The 15,578-nt window shown below is 71.3% G+C and overlaps 1 protein-coding gene across 2 annotated transcripts; it reads right to left on the reverse strand.

Annotated features, from left to right (window-relative positions):
• Window positions 1-5,654: 5,654 nt before the first annotated feature.
• On the reverse strand, window positions 5,655-15,201 carry LOC149525218 (uncharacterized). 2 transcript variants are annotated; one of them, XM_089776096.1, is made up of 9 exons: window positions 15,076-15,201; window positions 12,613-12,668; window positions 11,582-11,632; window positions 11,091-11,129; window positions 10,779-10,814; window positions 9,333-9,470; window positions 9,044-9,088; window positions 7,533-7,577; window positions 5,655-6,654 (listed from the first exon to the last, which is right to left on the reverse strand). In XM_089776096.1, exons 1-9 carry the CDS (start codon window positions 15,090-15,092, stop codon window positions 6,647-6,649), a joined length of 435 nt encoding a protein of 144 aa, XP_089632222.1. In that variant the 5' UTR covers window positions 15,093-15,201; the 3' UTR covers window positions 5,655-6,646. The 2 variants fall into 2 exon arrangements, with proteins under 2 accessions (XP_089632222.1, XP_089632223.1); XM_089776097.1 differs by lacking the exon at window positions 11,091-11,129.
• Between the last annotated feature and the right edge of the window lie 377 nt (window positions 15,202-15,578).

The raw sequence follows: 15,578 nt of genomic DNA on the forward strand, positions 1-15,578 counted from the left end.
TGGGAGCGGATTTACTCTCTGAAGAATCAAAGGGGAGGCAGATGGTTAATGCCAGTCAACAGGGTTGTATGGAAAATGGTGAGACGGGCCGGGCCGGGTCTGGGCACCGCTGAGGGCGTCCGCTCAGGGCGAATTGCTCGAATCTGGGCTCCTTACAGCCCCCAGACTGGTGACCTCTCCACACAGGCCACAAACCAGTCCCACAGGGCGCTTCAGCTGCCTGCCTGAAGCCTCACGAGCAAAACCCCTCCGACACCCCAGCAATATCCGTGCCCCAGATGGCCCCGGGCCTCAGGCATAGGTGGGGGGGGGGGTCCTAGCACCCAATCCCACCTACCCCGAACAAGTTCTGTCCGGTTCCAAGAAACCAGCCACAGATCCCTGGTCAATTTACCCTCTGGACCTTACCCACAGATCCCGCTGGGCCAATCCTTTAGAATCTATATCTAAAGGTTTATTATCACAAGAAAGAAAAGCCTGAGAGTAAGGTTATTAAAGTACAGTACGTTACATGCACCGAATCTCCCAGTTCTCGATGCAGGCTCTAGCAGAGATGTTACAGCTGCTGGCTTAAAAGTCCTTGTTGCGCATCCTAGGATCAGGATGGGTTCACAGGTCTTCCGGGCTCTTCAATCCCTGCACTGCTGCCTCTGGGATGACGTGCTGAGCTGAGAACCAAGATGGAGTCGACCACATGGCCTATTTATCCCTCCTTCCTGGCCTCTTCTTGGCGGCAGCAGGTCACCTGGCCAGCGGCTTATCCCTGTGTCCCTGCTGGCAGCTCTTAGGCCTCCGCCCTCATGCTTTAGGTGTGTCCTTGGCCCATCGAGTGCCATTGTCCCACAGGGCCTCGCTAATTAGCATGTCCATAGGCCAGGCTCTGCCCAACGCTCAACCACATGCAGGGAAATATCCAGTATCCATACAAAGTACATGTTTATAATTTCACACACAGGCATTCTACAAACACATGACCAGCGTACACAGGATCAGCAGACAGTGAGCTCCTATTCAACACCCCACATGGCCCCTTTTATACCGTTTCTGGGGCCAACACCCCCACCTATGGGTGCAGCAGTGACCTGGCTGCTCCCCTCAAAATCCAGTAACATGACAAATGGGTGTTGCCAAAGCAGCCTGCCACTGCTGGGAGTTCACCAGGTTGGTTGAGAAAGGTACCTGGAGATCAGGGGTTCCCAAGCTTTTCTGGTCCCCGTGCCCCCTTGGCTTTTAGCAACCCTTCCCGTACCCCTATTCAGTGGGAAAGGAAATACATTGTAGAGTAGAATCCACAACTTTTCACTAACACCACAGCCTCTCCCCGACTTACAAACCGGTTACAGACCAAGCAATCGGTCGTGACTCGGTTTGTTCGTAAGTCGGACCCCTTAGAGTTACACGCCACCGTGCTGTTCGTAAGCGCGGGTCGCGTTCGTAACTCGGGGTCCGCCATTTACGACCGCTTCGGCCGTTCGCAATTCGGGGAGCGGCTGTACTACTCTGGGAATATTTCAATTCGGATAATCTAGTTATTTACCAAATATTCCCCGTACCCCCTTGACAAGCGTCTCGTTCCCCCTGGGGGTACGCACACCCCAGGCTGGGAACCCCGGCTGTAGATGAAGAGCTTTGCATGGCCTTCGGCGTTAGAACACCCAACATCTAGGCCGAAAAGGAGGCAGCCAGTGGGCTAAGAGCTGGCCAGCTGACCGACCTCGTGAAGTCTCAACGGGGAGCGATGGAATGGAGCCGTTTCCACAGGGGTCCGTTCCAGGCGCCGGTGTCAGCTGTGATGGGGAAGAAAATCCAGACTCGCTGCCCGTAGATCTGCGACCGACAGGGACTGGGAGCGGCGGATAGGGATGAGGACGGGGCAGGCAGACCGCGCGAGCGGGGGCCCGTTCAAGCCGATATTGTCGATGGCACCGTTTTACACCTCGAATCCCAGGCAGCAGCCTGACCTCCACGCCGCGGGCTGCGTCGTGGGACACAGACTCTGCACAAACACGTGAGCTCCCCAGGCAGCTGTGTCCAGGTGGGCTGAGGTGAGCCCTGGGTGCCTGAAGAGGGAATGTGAGAGCCGCGGGGGGCGGGTTTGCCTGTGTCCGTTCCAGAACGCTGCCTCCGGAGCGTCTCCGTCTTACAAAGACGGTTGGAAGAGCGGAGAGGGGACGGGCGGGCACCGAGGGCTCCACCTGTCTCGCCTCGCAAGGATGGAGGGTGGCTTGCTCCCGGCGTGTCAGTATCCAGCGGGCTCCTTCCCGGCGGCGTGGTGCCGGGCCAGGCCGGGTCGGGGCACGGCTGAGGGCATCCACTCAGGGCCTGGGGTGCAGGAGCGGGTTCTAGCTTGGGGGATGGGTGTAGGAGGGGGCAGGGTGTGGGAGGGAGTTGTGACCTGGGAGAAGGGAGGGAAAGGGGTGCAGGGTCAGGGAGGGTTATGGGTGCGGGAGAGGATTCTGGTCGGGGGAGGGGTTCAGGAGGGGGTGCAGGATCCGGGGGGGGGGGAGCCGTGCCCTGGAGGAGGTAGGAGAGGGGATACAGAGGATGTGGGTGGTGTCCTGGGGCAGGTAGTTGGGGGGGAGCGTGTGGGGGTGCCCGAGGCAGGCTGTGGCTGGGCGATACTTGCCTAAGTGGCTCCCAGCCAGCAGCCCTGCAGGAACTTGAGACAGGCTCCCTGGCGGTGGCTGGGCTGGCTCCTTCACGTGGCCCTGCTCCCACAGTCGCTGCCCCTGTCTTCAGCAGCATCTCAGCTCCTATTGGCCAGCACTGAACACATGGAGCACGTTTCTTCTGGCCAATCGGTGCGGACTGCCTCCCCTCGGCCCGGCGGGGTCCCCCTTGCCCCTCCCCTCGGCCCGGCGGGGTCCCCCTTGCCCCTCCCCTCGGCCCAGCAGGGTCCCCCTTGCCCCTCCCCTCGGCCCGGCGGGGTCCCCGTTCCCCCTCCCCTCGCCTGACTGCCTCCTCTCGGCCTGGTGGGGTCCCTCTTGCCCCTCCCCTCGGCCCGGCGGGGTCCCCCTTGCCCCTCCCCTCGCCTGACTGCTTCCCCTCGGCCCGGCGGGGTCCCCCTTCCCTCTCCCCTCGGCCTAGTGGGGTCCCCGTTCCCTCTCCCCTCGGCCCGGCGGGGTCCCCGTTCCCTCTCCCCTCGGCCCAGTGGGGTCCCCCTTCCCTCTCCCCTTGCCTGACTGCCTCCCCTCGGCCCGGCGGGGTCCCCCTTCCCTCTCCCCTCGGCCCGGCGGGGTCCCCGTTCCCTCTCCCCTCGGCCCGGTGGGGACAAGCCGACGGGGTTCCCGTTCGCTCTCTGGCGTCTTGCCCGGTGCATTGGCCGGGCTTTGGGTGACGCGCCCCCGCAGTGGGGCTCACGCAGGCCTGGGGGCTTTGCAGCCGTTCCCTCTGCCCCGTGCTGGCGCTTCAGCCGCTCTGAGCCCTGCGAAGCGGCTCCCTTGGCTGCTTGCAAACAAACGCTTAAGGACGGGGCGGAGTCCAGGGCCCAGCGCCCGGCCGGGGAGCTGCCCAGCACCCTTGGGGGCCCGTGTCCCTCCAGCAGACACAGCTCCTGCTCCCCGGGGCCATGTACAAGGAGCTGGAGAATGTCCGGTGCCTTCTGCGGAAGGGGGGAGAGGCCCGTGGCCCCCTCTGGGTACCCTGCCTGCAGCCCCTGCCCCTCCCCGCCGGCCCCTGAGCAGGCCGGGGAGCAGACGGGCCAGACGCGGGCACCAGGCAGGAGGCGACTGCGCAGCAGGACTCCGGGTCCTGGCCATGCAGCTGCCTCTGAACGGTCAGCGTCCTAGGAAGCCGTCGGCCCCGGCCCCTTGTGCTCGGCAGCCAGGAGCCTGGGGGTAAAGCTCCCACCGAGGCGCTGGGGCCTGGATTCTCTTCCCCAGACCCGGGTGCCCTTGGGTCCCTGCCCAGCCCGGTGGAGTTACGGACGGACGGCTTGTTCCGCCGGGTGCCCGAGAATAATCAACCGGCTGGGCCCAGCCTGCCATGATCTCATCCCGGCTCCTGAGCTCAGCGCCTGGCCCGGCTCCAGCACAACCCCCGTGTCTGCGCCTAGCCAGGGAGCCGGCGGGAACGGGAGCTCTGGGGGCCTGTCCCCCGGCACGCCAAGGAGGCAGGGCCTGGCTGGGGGGAGGGAAGGGTCCTATCCAGCAGTGGTCAGATGAGGGGAGCGCGCAGGAAGCTGCCTGCTCCCCAAGCCTGGCGCTGGAGAACAGCAGCTCTGGGCCCTGAACGCTGGGCGCTCGAGGCCGTCCCAAGAAAGCGGCGGCCCAGCCCGTGGCAGGGCTGGGTTGGTACCGTGTCTGGGGTCGCTCCCTGCACCGAGTGGCGAACGCCGCCTGGTGCCCAGCGGAGCAGGCCCGGTGCTGCCCAGCCATGCGCCCTCCGCCGGCGGCACGGCCCTCCCGCGGCACCCCGGCTAAGGCGGGAAGCTGGGTGCGCACAGCTGCTCCGGCCCATGGCCGCCCGCTCTGCCGTGGGGTGAGCCCCGGGGCCCTGCCCCTGCCGGCGGTGCAAGACCTGGGCGAGCGAACCGGGGTGGCTGAAGGCCAGGGCCAGCCTGCCTGACCCACGCGCCCAGGCCTCGGCCTTCCCCCTTCACGCACCCCCAGCGCAGCGTGGGGCATAGCGACGCACCCGGCCCCTCCCTTCCCTTCCCGCCCCGCTCCGGCCGGGGGCAGCTCGTAGCATCATAGAATCATAGAATAATAGGACTGGAAGGGACCTCGAGAGGTCATCGAGTCCAGCCCCCCACCCTCAAGGCAGGACCAAGCTCCGTCTACACCATCCCTGACAGATGTCTATCTAACCTGTTCTTAAATATCTCCAGAGAGGGAGATTCCACCACCTCCCTGGGCAATTTATTCCAATATTTGACCACCCTGACAGTTAGGAATTTTTTCCTAATGTCCAATCTAAACCTCCCCTGCTGCACTTTAAGCCCATTACTCCTTGTCCTGTCCTCAGTAACCAAGAGGAACAAATTTTCGCCTTCCTCCTTGTGACACCCTTTTAGATATTTGAAAACCGCTATCATGTCCCCCCTTAATCTTCTTTTTTCCAAACTAAACAAGCCCAGTTCATGAAGCCTGGCTTCATAGGTCATGTTCTCTAGACCTTTAATCATTCTTGTCGCTCTTCTCTGGACCCTTTCCAATTTCTCCGCGGAGCTGGGCTGGGAAGGGCCAATCCCCCGTGAACCTAGACCAGGCTGGACAGGGACTCGGCCGCCTGGCCGGCCCCCGTGGCCCCCTGCACGCCTGGCCGGCCCCCGTGGCCCCCTGCACGCCTGGCCGGCCCCCGTGGCCCCGGAGCACAGCCGGGCCCCAGCCGAGGCGGGTTCTCCCTCCCCTGCCGGCTGCCTTTCACGCCTGGGTTTGCCAAGGCGCTGCGCAGGTCTGAGCTCGCCCCTCCCCGCCGACTCGCCCCCCCGTCCGCATGGGGCGAGCCCCAGGGGCCAGGCGGCCCAGTGTCCTGTCGGCGGCGGGGCCCGGGGCCCCACGGGGCGTGGACGGAGCAGGCTGCTCCAGTGAGCCAGCCCGGCCGTGGCCAGGGCCCCCCAGTGCTCCTCCTGCCCCCCACCCAGCCCCACGGCGCAGCGCTGCCCGGCCAGCGGAGGGGCCCAGCCCCGGACACACGGATGGACGGACACACGCTTGCTGAAGGCTCTTTATAGGCAGGGATACAGGGGACGGGGCTGGGGCCCCTCCCAGGCCAGCGGCAGAGCAGCCGGAGCACCAGCCTGCGTCCCGCGCCCCTCAGCCGGTGCCCCCCGGCAGGCCAGGCCAGTGCCCGGCTGAGGCACATTAGTGGCAGGTTCCTGTCCCCCTGGGGCAGCCCCCCCATCACAGTGTCCCCTCGACCAAGCCCCAGCCAGGCTGCCTTGGCCTAGCACTGGGGGGGGGGGGTCACTTCCTGCCCCAGGCCGCTGTGCCCAGAAACTCCTGGGCAACCCCAGCCCCAGGGAGCAGACAGGGCCCTGGACGGAGGCGCCTTCCCTCCCGTTAGCACCCCAGCCCCTGTGGGGCCCTGCATGGTACCTCCCCGGGGCCCAGCCCTCGGATCACGCCTGGCACCCAGCTGCACCCAGGGGGCTCACGAGCACCCCCCTGGCACCTGCAGAGGGGCAACCCTGGAGCACCTGGGATGCCAGCTGGAGAGGCGGGCGTGGGGCAGGGTGCCCCTGCGGAGAGCTGGGGGGGCTGTGGAGCTGGAGGGTCCATTGCAGGGCTGGCGCTGCCTGGAGCCCACACGTGGTGCTGGAACCGGGGCATGCGGCCCCTGGCTCTGCTGGGGGGGCGCTGGCTGGGTGCTGGCAGGGCAGGTAGCGCTGGCCAGGGCTCTCTCCAGGAGCGGCACCGCGGGCTGAGCCAGGCGGGATCTCGGGCCCTTCTCCCGGGCTGGAGGCTGGGTCGGGACCCCGGCTGGGGTTGCTCATCGCTGCTGGCTGGGCGGCGGGAGGCCGGCCCGGGAGGGGGCCAAGGAGCAGGCCTGAGGGCCCCGGGGCTGCAGGCTGGCACCGGACCAGCAGCCAGGGCAGCGGGGCGGGCAGCCCCCGGGCAGTGCCAGGCTTGGGGGGGGAGGAGGCTTGGCAGGAGGCTGCTGTCCATCGAGGCTCCAGGGCAGCTCCAGCGTGGGGTCCGGCACCTCACATCCCTGGGGAGACACAAGCCCAGGGCACCTGTCAGAGCCAGGCCCCGCCCAGCCTGACCCTCGGGGCTCTGCGATGGAGCCGTGCCCGCTGCTTGCTGGGGCCTGCAGGCCACGCGCCCGGCTGCTCCCGGCTCGGCCCTGGCGTGTGGTGCAGGAAGCGCCAGGCCCCCCCAGCTCCGCTGCGGCCCCCCAGCATGTGCCCCTGGCGCTGGGGGCCGCGGGTGCCCCGGAGCCCCTGCCCAGCGCTGAACAGCGAGTGCCCGGGCTGGGCCAGGTGCGCTCCTGGGGGGGTGACGGGGGGGGGGGCTGTCCACTCCCGTGGCCCTGGGTCCAGCTGGTGGGGCCTTCCCTGGTTGCTGTGTGGGCTGGGGGTGACCCCTACTGGCCGGTGTGTCTAGCACTGCCCAGCGGGGGGTCCCTGGGGGCAGGCCCGGAGGCCATGGCCCCCCACTTCTCCCCGGCCAGGGGCAGGAGTTTGAAGAAAGGGAGGGGGGCTGCCGGGGGGGCGAGTGAGGGGGGGGGTTTCACTGGGGGGAAGATGAAGGGAGCAGACCTAGAACGGTAGAGGGGGTTCAGGCGCCTGCGACCCCTCCCCCATCCCCAAGGGAACTAGGGCTCTGCCCGCCCCGATGGCCACATGGCGCCTGCGCCCCGCGGTGAGCCCCACGGCCCGGCGGAGTCCCCTCTGGCTGCGCCGGGGTGCAGGGCCGGGGGACGCGCCGTCCCACGGGGAGAGAAGCCGGCGATGCCCAGGACGTGGGGCACTGGCCCCGCCGTAGGACAAGCTGCAGGTGCTGCCCCAGCTGGGCTAACGAGCAAGCCCAGGGGCTGGCCCCCCCATGCCTAGCCAGGGGCTTCGCCCAGGGCCCCCCTTCTGGTACCTGGAGATGCCAGGGCCTCCTCGGAGTCAGTGTCGTGGTCCACACCTGGAACCGACAGGAAAGGCCCGGGTCAGCGCAGGTCCTGGGCCAGCCCGGCGCCCCCCACAACACATGGCACCAGCCCCGGCCACGCAGCCCCGGGCCAGGCTGCCTCCCCTCCTGCCTGCGGGAGCAAGGCTGCGGCTTGAGCAGCCGGGCCCCGGGGGACGCGCCCCAGTGGCGGTGCCGTGGCAGCCGGGCCGCTGAGCCGCTTGCCACGGGGCGCGCGGGGGCGAGGGCGCCCGTAGCGTCCGGCACAGGCCACGCTCAGCCGCTTGCCACGGGGCGCGCGGGGGCGAGGGCGCCCGTAGCGTCCGGCACAGGCCACGCTGAGCCGCTTGCCACGCTTGCCACGGGGCGCGCGGGGGCGAGGGCGCCCGTAGCGTCCGGCACAGGCCACGCTCAGCCGCCGCTTGCCACGGGGCGCGCGGGGGCGAGGGCGCCCGTAGCGTCCGGCACAGGCCACGCTCAGCCGCTTGCCACGGGGCGCGCGGGGACGAGGGCGCCCGTAGCGTCCGGCACAGGCCACGCTCAGCCGCTTGCCACAGGGCGCGTGGGGACGAGGGCGCCCGTAGCGTCCGGCACAGGCCACGCTCAGCCGCTTGCCACGGGGCGCGCGGGGGCGCGGGCGCCCGTAGCGTCCGGCACAGGCCACGCTCAGCCGCTTGCCACGGGGCGCGCGGGGGCGAGGGCGCCCGTAGCGTCCGGCACAGGCCACGCTCCGCCGCTTGCCACGGGGCGCGCGGGGACGAGGGCGCCCGTAGCGTCCGGCACAGGCCACGCTCAGCCGCTTGCCACGGGGCACGCGGGGATGGGGGCGCCCGTAGCGTCCGGCACAGGCCACGCTCAGCCGCTTGCCACGGGGCGCGCGGGGGCGAGGGCGCCCGTAGCGTCTGGCACAGGCCACGCTCAGCCGCTTGCCACGGGGCGCGCGGGGACGAGGGCGCCCGTAGCGTCCGGCACAGGCCACGCTCAGCCGCTTGCCACGGGGCGCGCGGGGGCGAGGGCGCCCGTAGCGTCCGGCACAGGCCACGCTCAGCCGCTTGCCACGGGGCGCGTGGGGACGAGGGCGCCCGTAGCGTCCGGCACAGGCCACGCTCAGCCGCTTGCCACGGGGCGCGCGGGGGCGAGGGCGCCCGTAGCGTCCGGCACAGGCCACGCTCAGCCGCTTGCCACGGGGCGCGCGGGGGCGAGGGCGCCCGTAGCGTCCGGCACAGGCCACGCTCAGCCGCTTGCCACGGGGCGCGCGGGGACGAGGGCGCCCGTAGCGTCCGGCACAGGCCACGCTCAGCCGCTTGCCACGGGGCGCGCGGGGATGAGGGCGCCCGTAGCGTCCGGCACAGGCCACGCTCAGCCGCTTGCCACGGGGCGCGCGGGGGCGAGGGCGCCCGTAGCGTCCGGCACAGGCCACGCTCAGCGGGTGGCGGCTCGGCCAGGCCGTGGGAGGCTCGTGGGGCCGGCGGGGCTCTTACTCTCTTGGGACTCGTTGGACTGCGCCGCCACGTCCCCCGCCGGACCTGGAACGGGGAGAGAAACGCAGCACTCGGAGCTGGCCTGGCAGGAGCCCCCGCCCCTCCCAAAGCCCAGCCCCCCAGCCCAGCCCCACTGGCCCCTGTGGGCTCCCCCCTCCCCTCCCAGCGCTGGCCGCTAGGCCGGCTCCCCCAGTAGCCCAGCCCCGCCCCCCCGTGGTGGCCAGCGCTGGCGCTTCCCCAGAATGCCCCAGGCCCGGGGGCTCCGCAGCCACGGGGGGGGGGCATTTACCGCTTTGGGCGTCCCCGGGCAGGGGGTCCAGGTTAAAGGTGCCGCTGTTGAGGGCGTCCAGGCTGGCGGAGTCGCCCTCCAGGGCGCCCAGGTGCGTGTCGTCGGTGAGGGACCGCTCGGCTCCCCCGCGGGTCACCCCTGTGGCGACGGAGAGGGGAGGGCAGCACGCGGCCCACACGCCACCCCCCCCGGGCTCGCACCCCCCGGGGACTGCACCGTGGGGGGTAGAAGGGGAGACCCGGCCTCTGCAGAGCCCCAGACACAGCTCAGACCCCCCAGATCGCCCAGGGGCACAGAGCTTGGGGCTGCGGGTCGAGAGAGGGGCACCGGCAGGGCTGGGGGCTGGGAGCCCAGGGCTAGGTTGGCAGGGGCTGCCAGTGGCGAGTGAGGGCACCGGGGGGCTGGGCTGGGGGGCAGAGGCTGCAGGTCGGGAGTGAGGGCACCGGGGGGCTGGGCTGGGGGGCAGGGGCTGCCAGTGGCGAGTGAGGGGCACCGGGGGGCTGGGCTGGGGGCAGGGGCTGCAGGTCGGGAGTGCAGGGCACCGGGGGGCTGGGCTGGGGGGCAGGGGCTGCCAGTGGCGAGTGAGGGGCACCGGGGGGCTGGGCTGGGGGCAGGGGCTGCAGGTCGGGAGTGCGGGGCACCGGGGGGCTGGGCTGGGGGGCAGGGGCTGCAGGTCGGGAGTGTGGGGCACCGGGGGGCTGGGCTGGGGGGCAGGGGCTGCGGGTCGGGAGTGAGGGCACCGGGGGGCTGGGCTGGGGGCAGGGGCTGCAGGTCGGGAGTGAGGGCACCGGGGGGCTGGGCTGGGGGGCAGGGGCTGCGGGTCGGGAGTGAGAGGCACCGGGGGGCTGGGCTGGGGGGCAGGGGCTGCGGGTCGGGAGTGAGGGCACCGGGAGGCTGGGCTGGGGGGCAGGGGCTGCGGGTCGGGAGTGAGGGGCACCGGGGGGCTGGGCTGGGGGGCAGGGGCTGCGGGTCGGGAGTGCGGGGCACTGGCAGGGCTGGGGGAGCCCCGGGCGCTGTGGGTCACAAGGGCAAGGCCTGCGGGGAGATGGGCGTCCCCCTGTAGGGACACTGAGGCTGGCAGGACTCTCCCCTCGGTTCCTGAGGGCGGCCGTGAGCAGACAGACAGACCGACAGGGCCCTGGTTTCAAGAGGGGCTGAGTCCAGCCGCCCCCCATCACTGCCCCGAGACCCACATGCCCCAGGATGGGGTCTTGGCTTCAGTCCCCACATTGGAGCACGTTGGTTCGAATGATGCACCCAAGGCCGGGTCCTGAATCAGTGGCAGAGCTAGGAAAGGCCCCCTCCCTTCCCCCACTCTAACCCCCCCGCCCCCACCACCCCCTGGCTCGGAGCAGGCCCAGGACTCCCGAGCCCCACCCAGGGCTGGAAACAGAGCGCGGCTCTCTGCCCCCCCACTCCTGCGGCCCCGGGGCCCCCAGGCCCTACCTCTGGAGAGCTGCTCCGGGGGGGTGATGAGTTCGCCTGCAGTGGGGAGAGGGGAGGGTCAGGGGGGCTCTGGGGCGGGAGCGGTGCCTTGGCAGGGCCCCATGGCCCCAGCCCCGGCTGTTCGCCCCCCAGCCCAGCGCCAGCCCTGCCCGAGCCCGTCCGGCCTGGGGGCAGGGAGCCAGGGACGATGCCTGGTGCCAACAGTGCCCGGCTCCCAGCAGACCTGGGCTGAGCCGCGGGGGGCCAGGGCGGGGCCGCTCCTGAGCCCCAGGGCGGCGGGGCCTGGCGGGAGCTGCCCGGGGCTTTGCTTACTGTCTCCCGACGCCTCCACCGTCCCGTGGCTGACGGGCTCTAGAAGAGTCAAGCAGGAGCCATGTCAGCGCCCGCCCCCCCGCCCCAGCCACTGGCTTCCTCCCCCCAGCTCACTGGAGGGGGCCTGGGCACCCACCCCACACAGCCACCCCTCCCTGCCCCCAGCTGCCATTCCCCCTCTGCCCAGCTCTGCCCACCAGCTCCAGGGCGGTAGAAGGGGAAACTGAGTCACAAGGGCAGAGCAAGCTGAGCAGTGCCAGCGGTGGGCCCCAGGGTCGTGTGCCAGCCCTGGCCGGCTCAAGTGCCTCTCTCAGGGCGTGCCGCACCCCCTCTGGGCCATTGGCCCCTGGGGCCCGGCCCTGGAGGGCTCCCAGTGCAGCCTCGCCCAGCTAGCGCCCTGCCATCTGTCCTGCCCTCCGCAGCCCTCAGCCTGCACGGCCCCCTCCTCGCCCCAGAGCCAGCAGCCTGCCCCCGGCCCTGCCCCTCCCTACCTGGCGCCAGGCTGTCAGCAGGGGGTGTCGTGTCCGGGGCGCCAGTGGGGTCTTCGGGGGCAGGGGAGACAGAGAGAGCGTCACTGAACCGCCGTGGGGTATGGCGGGAAGCTGACCCCCGCCCGGCCCTCACAGCCCATCAGCCCCCCCCAGCTGAGGGGGGAGGGGTAGCTCACTGGGTTGAGCGTTGGCCTGCTGAGCCCTGGGTCGTGAGTTCAGCCCTTGGGGGGCCACTTAGGGATCTGGGGCAAATCAGGGATGGTGCTTGGCCCTGCCCTGAGGCCGGGGGACTGGACTCGATGGCTCTGGAGGTGCCTCCCAGCTCGATAGGATAGGCTAGGAGTAAACGCCAGCAGCTGCTGGGCAGAGGGTGGCTCAGTAGGGGGCGCTCTCCTGTCAGCCAGTGCTGGCCCAGGTGCCACTAGAGGGCGCTGTGCTGCCAGTAGGGGGTGCTGTGCTGCAGGGCAGAAGGGGGCGCTCTTCCTTCAGCATTGGCCCAGCTGGCGGTGGGGGCTCTGTGCTGCAGGGAAGAGAGGAGCCAGCAGGGGGCGCTGGGGGCTCTGTGCTGCAGGGAAGAGAGGAGCCAGCAGGAGGCGCTGGGGGCTCTGTGCTGCAGGGAAGAGAGGAGCCAGCAGGGGGCGCTGGGGGTGCTGGGGGCTCTGTGCTGCAGGGAAGAGAGGAGCCAGCAGGGGGCGCTGGGGGCTCTGTGTTGCTGCGTGGGGGGGGGGCTCAGTAGGGGGCGCTCTCCCTGCAGCCAGCTCTGGGGGACGCTGTGCAGGGCTCTGAGGGCCGTGCTATGGGGCGCTCACGGGTGCGTCATGCCAGGCCTGTCCCCGAGGGGGTGGGCGCCGTCCTGCCCCCTGCGGGTGGGTCCTTGGTGCTGCGGCACTAGCCAGCCCCCTCCTGCTCCATGGGGCTGTGGCGCTAGAGAAGTGGGGGAGGGGCACATTGGCCCCTGTCCCCAGGCACCCCCTGGCCACACACCCCCCCTGCAGAACCCCCGCCCCTGCCCCCAGCTCTGCCCTGCTCACCGTCAGCAGCCACAATGACCAGGAGCAACACGACGGCCCCCACAACAGCCAGCGCCCTGCAGTGGGGAGAACGGGGTTACTGGCCTCTCCCCCCGCTCCCGAGGGGAGAGACCCGGGGGCAGGGAGCGTCCAGCCTGGGCCAGGAGACTGCACCACGTCTCTCTCCAGGGCCGCCGGGTTGTCATGCCCAGGCGGGGGCCCCGGGCCAGGGCAGAGTCGCTGGGGGCCGAGAACGGGGGGCGGGTGCAGGTTGACCTGGAGCAGCACTGGGATCGGATGGGGGGTGGCACCCGGCTCTCCCCTCAGTGCTGGTGCAGCCGCCCCTCCCGCCACGGGCCCTGGCTCCACGCGCGTCGCTTTCGTAGGCAACAAACCCCCCGCGGACGGAGCGGTGGGACCGACAGCCCCGCGCGTGGGCGACCGACCCAACTGCCTCGCCCCCCCCCGCGCGTGGGCGACCGACCCAACCGCCTGCCGGCCGCGCCCCCCCCCGCGCGTGTGCGACCGACCCCACCGCCTCGCCCCCCCCGCGCGTGTGCGACCGACCCTACCGCCTCACCGGCCACCCCAGCCCCCGTGGGCCGCCCCCCCCCGCGCGTGGGCGACCGACCTAACCGCCTCGCCCCCCCCGCGCGTGGGCGACCGACCTAACCGCCTCGCCCCCCCCCGCGCGTGGGCGACCGACCCAACCGCCTCGCCCCCCCCCGCGCGTGGGCGACCGACCTAACCGCCCGCCCCCCCCCGCGCGTGGGCGACCGACCTAACCGCCTCGCCCCCCCCCCGCGCGTGGGCGACCGACCTAACCGCCTCGCCCCCCCCGCGCGTGGGCGACCGACCCAACCGCCTCGCCCCCCCCCCGCGCGTGGGCGACCGACCTAACCGCCTCGCCCCCCCCCGCGCGTGGGCGACCGACCCAACCGCCTCGCCCCCCCCGCGCGTGGGCGACCGACCTAACCGCCTCGCCCCCCCCCCGCGCGTGGGCGACCGACCTAACCGCCTCGCCCCCCCCGCGCGTGGGCGACCGACCCAACCGCCTCGCCCCCCCCGCGCGTGGGCGACCGACCTAACCGCCTCGCCCCCCCCGCGCGTGGGCGACCGACCCAACCGCCTCGCCCCCCCCCGCGCGTGGGCGACCGACCTAACCGCCTCGCCCCCCCCCGCGCGTGGGCGACCGACCCAACCGCCTCGCCCCCCCCCGCGCGTGGGCGACCGACCCAACCGCCTCGCCCCCCCCGCGCGTGGGCGACCGACCCAACCGCCTCGCCCCCCCCGCGCGTGGGCGACCGACCCAACCGCCTCGCCCCCCCCGCGCGTGGGCGACCAACCCTACCGCCTCGCCGGCCGCCCCAGCCCCTGTGGGTCGCCCTCCCCCCCCGCGCAAAGCCTGGAGTTCAGTAAGGAATCGGCATTTTACTGATCGCAGGGCCCCCTCCCCGCCCACTCAGCCCCTCCCCCCAGCGCCACCACCCCAGCAAAGCCCCCCAGGGCCCAGGGCTGTTGACTCCGGCAGGTGCAGGGGGGTGCTGCCCTCAGTGACCCTCCCCCATCCCCTGCTGCCCCCCATCCAATGCAAACACATCGGGAGCTGCTGGAGCCCATGTCCTGCTCCCCGCACTGCCCTCCTGCCCCGATGTGGGTGAGAGGAGAGCCTGGAGCACCCCGTGCTGCCCTGGGCAGGAGGCTGGTGCTATGGGGCTGCACGGATGCCACAGCACCCCGAGGCTGGCTGGGCCCCAGGGGCTGGCAGTGAGTGCGGGAGAATCCATCGCGCCTGGCCTAGGGGTTCAGGATCCAGGGCGCCCCAGGCCAGACAGAGCCCTGCCCTCGCCGGGAGGCTGCGCATGGGGCAGGACAGGGGCACAGGCACCCGTGGGGCAGAGCAGGCTGCGGGACCCCAGCCGCAGGCTGAGACGGGAGAGCTCTGGCGCCGAGAGCTTCGGGGCCCATGGTCACCACCTGAGGGCCGGGGGCTGCCCCAGCCAGGGCTCCAGGGAGGCTGGGACCAGAGCCAGGAGCCAGCGCTGATGGGCCACGGTGCAGGACAGGGGAGGCGGCACCCCCACCCCACACGCCCTGCCTCCAGTGCCCAGATGCCTCTGCAGGCCCCAGCTGTGCCAAGGGAGGGGCCCAGGGTCCCCCTCCAGCCCCCTGCTCACCGGGGGGGGGGGCAGTTCCGCCTTGAGACCCTCCCAGGCCTCAGCTGCCCCCAGAATGAGGGGGCGTCTCTCCCCTCCCTGCAGCGATTCTTTGGGGCACTTGAGATGGGAAACGCCTGCAACGCCAAGCGCGTCCTGGCCACGCGGGGTGGGGCTGGGTCTGACCCTGCTTCCCCGGGGCCCGGGGGGGGTTAACAGTGGGGGTGTCCCCAGCAGCCTGTCCCCAGGCAACCCCCGGCACCCGCAGCCCCTCCCCGTGCACTGCCCCCGGCTCTTCACGGCCTCGCGCAGCCCAGGGGCCGCTCACCTGCAGAGCGGCTGCATGTCTCCCTGCGGCGCGGCCGTGGCTGTGGCCGTGGCTGTGGCTGGCGAGGGGACCGCGGCGTGGCAGGGCCCAGGCAGACACCCACCGACCTGCCTGGCCAGCGACAGACGGGGCATTATAAGGGCCTGGCGCGGGGAGGAGCCGGTGGCTGCAGCCGGCCAATCCCCAGAGAGCGGTGTTACATTGCAGCTGCCGGGGGGGGGGGCCCTTGGACCAGCCGGCCTCGGGGCTCGGTTCTGGCTCTCTGCCCTGCCCCCGACTCCGGGGGGGCAGCCTCCAGCCCTTGCGTGGACTCCCCGCTCCTGCCTCAGGGCCCTTCCCGCTGGGGTCTCCCGCACGCCCTGAGCTGGCAGGAGCCGGACGGGGGGGTGCCACTGGCTCTCCCCCCACAGCAGTGTAGAGTGAGGCCACTGGGGCAACGGGGCAGGTGGGGGCGGGGCAGGGTCCCAGGGCCGGGTGCCCATCCTCTTGCCAAGCAGCCTCCG

The sequence above is a fragment of the Pelodiscus sinensis genome, chromosome 2 (assembly GCF_052426305.1).
Source record: "Pelodiscus sinensis isolate ZL-2025 chromosome 2, ASM5242630v1, whole genome shotgun sequence".
Taxonomy (NCBI): domain Eukaryota; kingdom Metazoa; phylum Chordata; order Testudines; family Trionychidae; genus Pelodiscus; species Pelodiscus sinensis.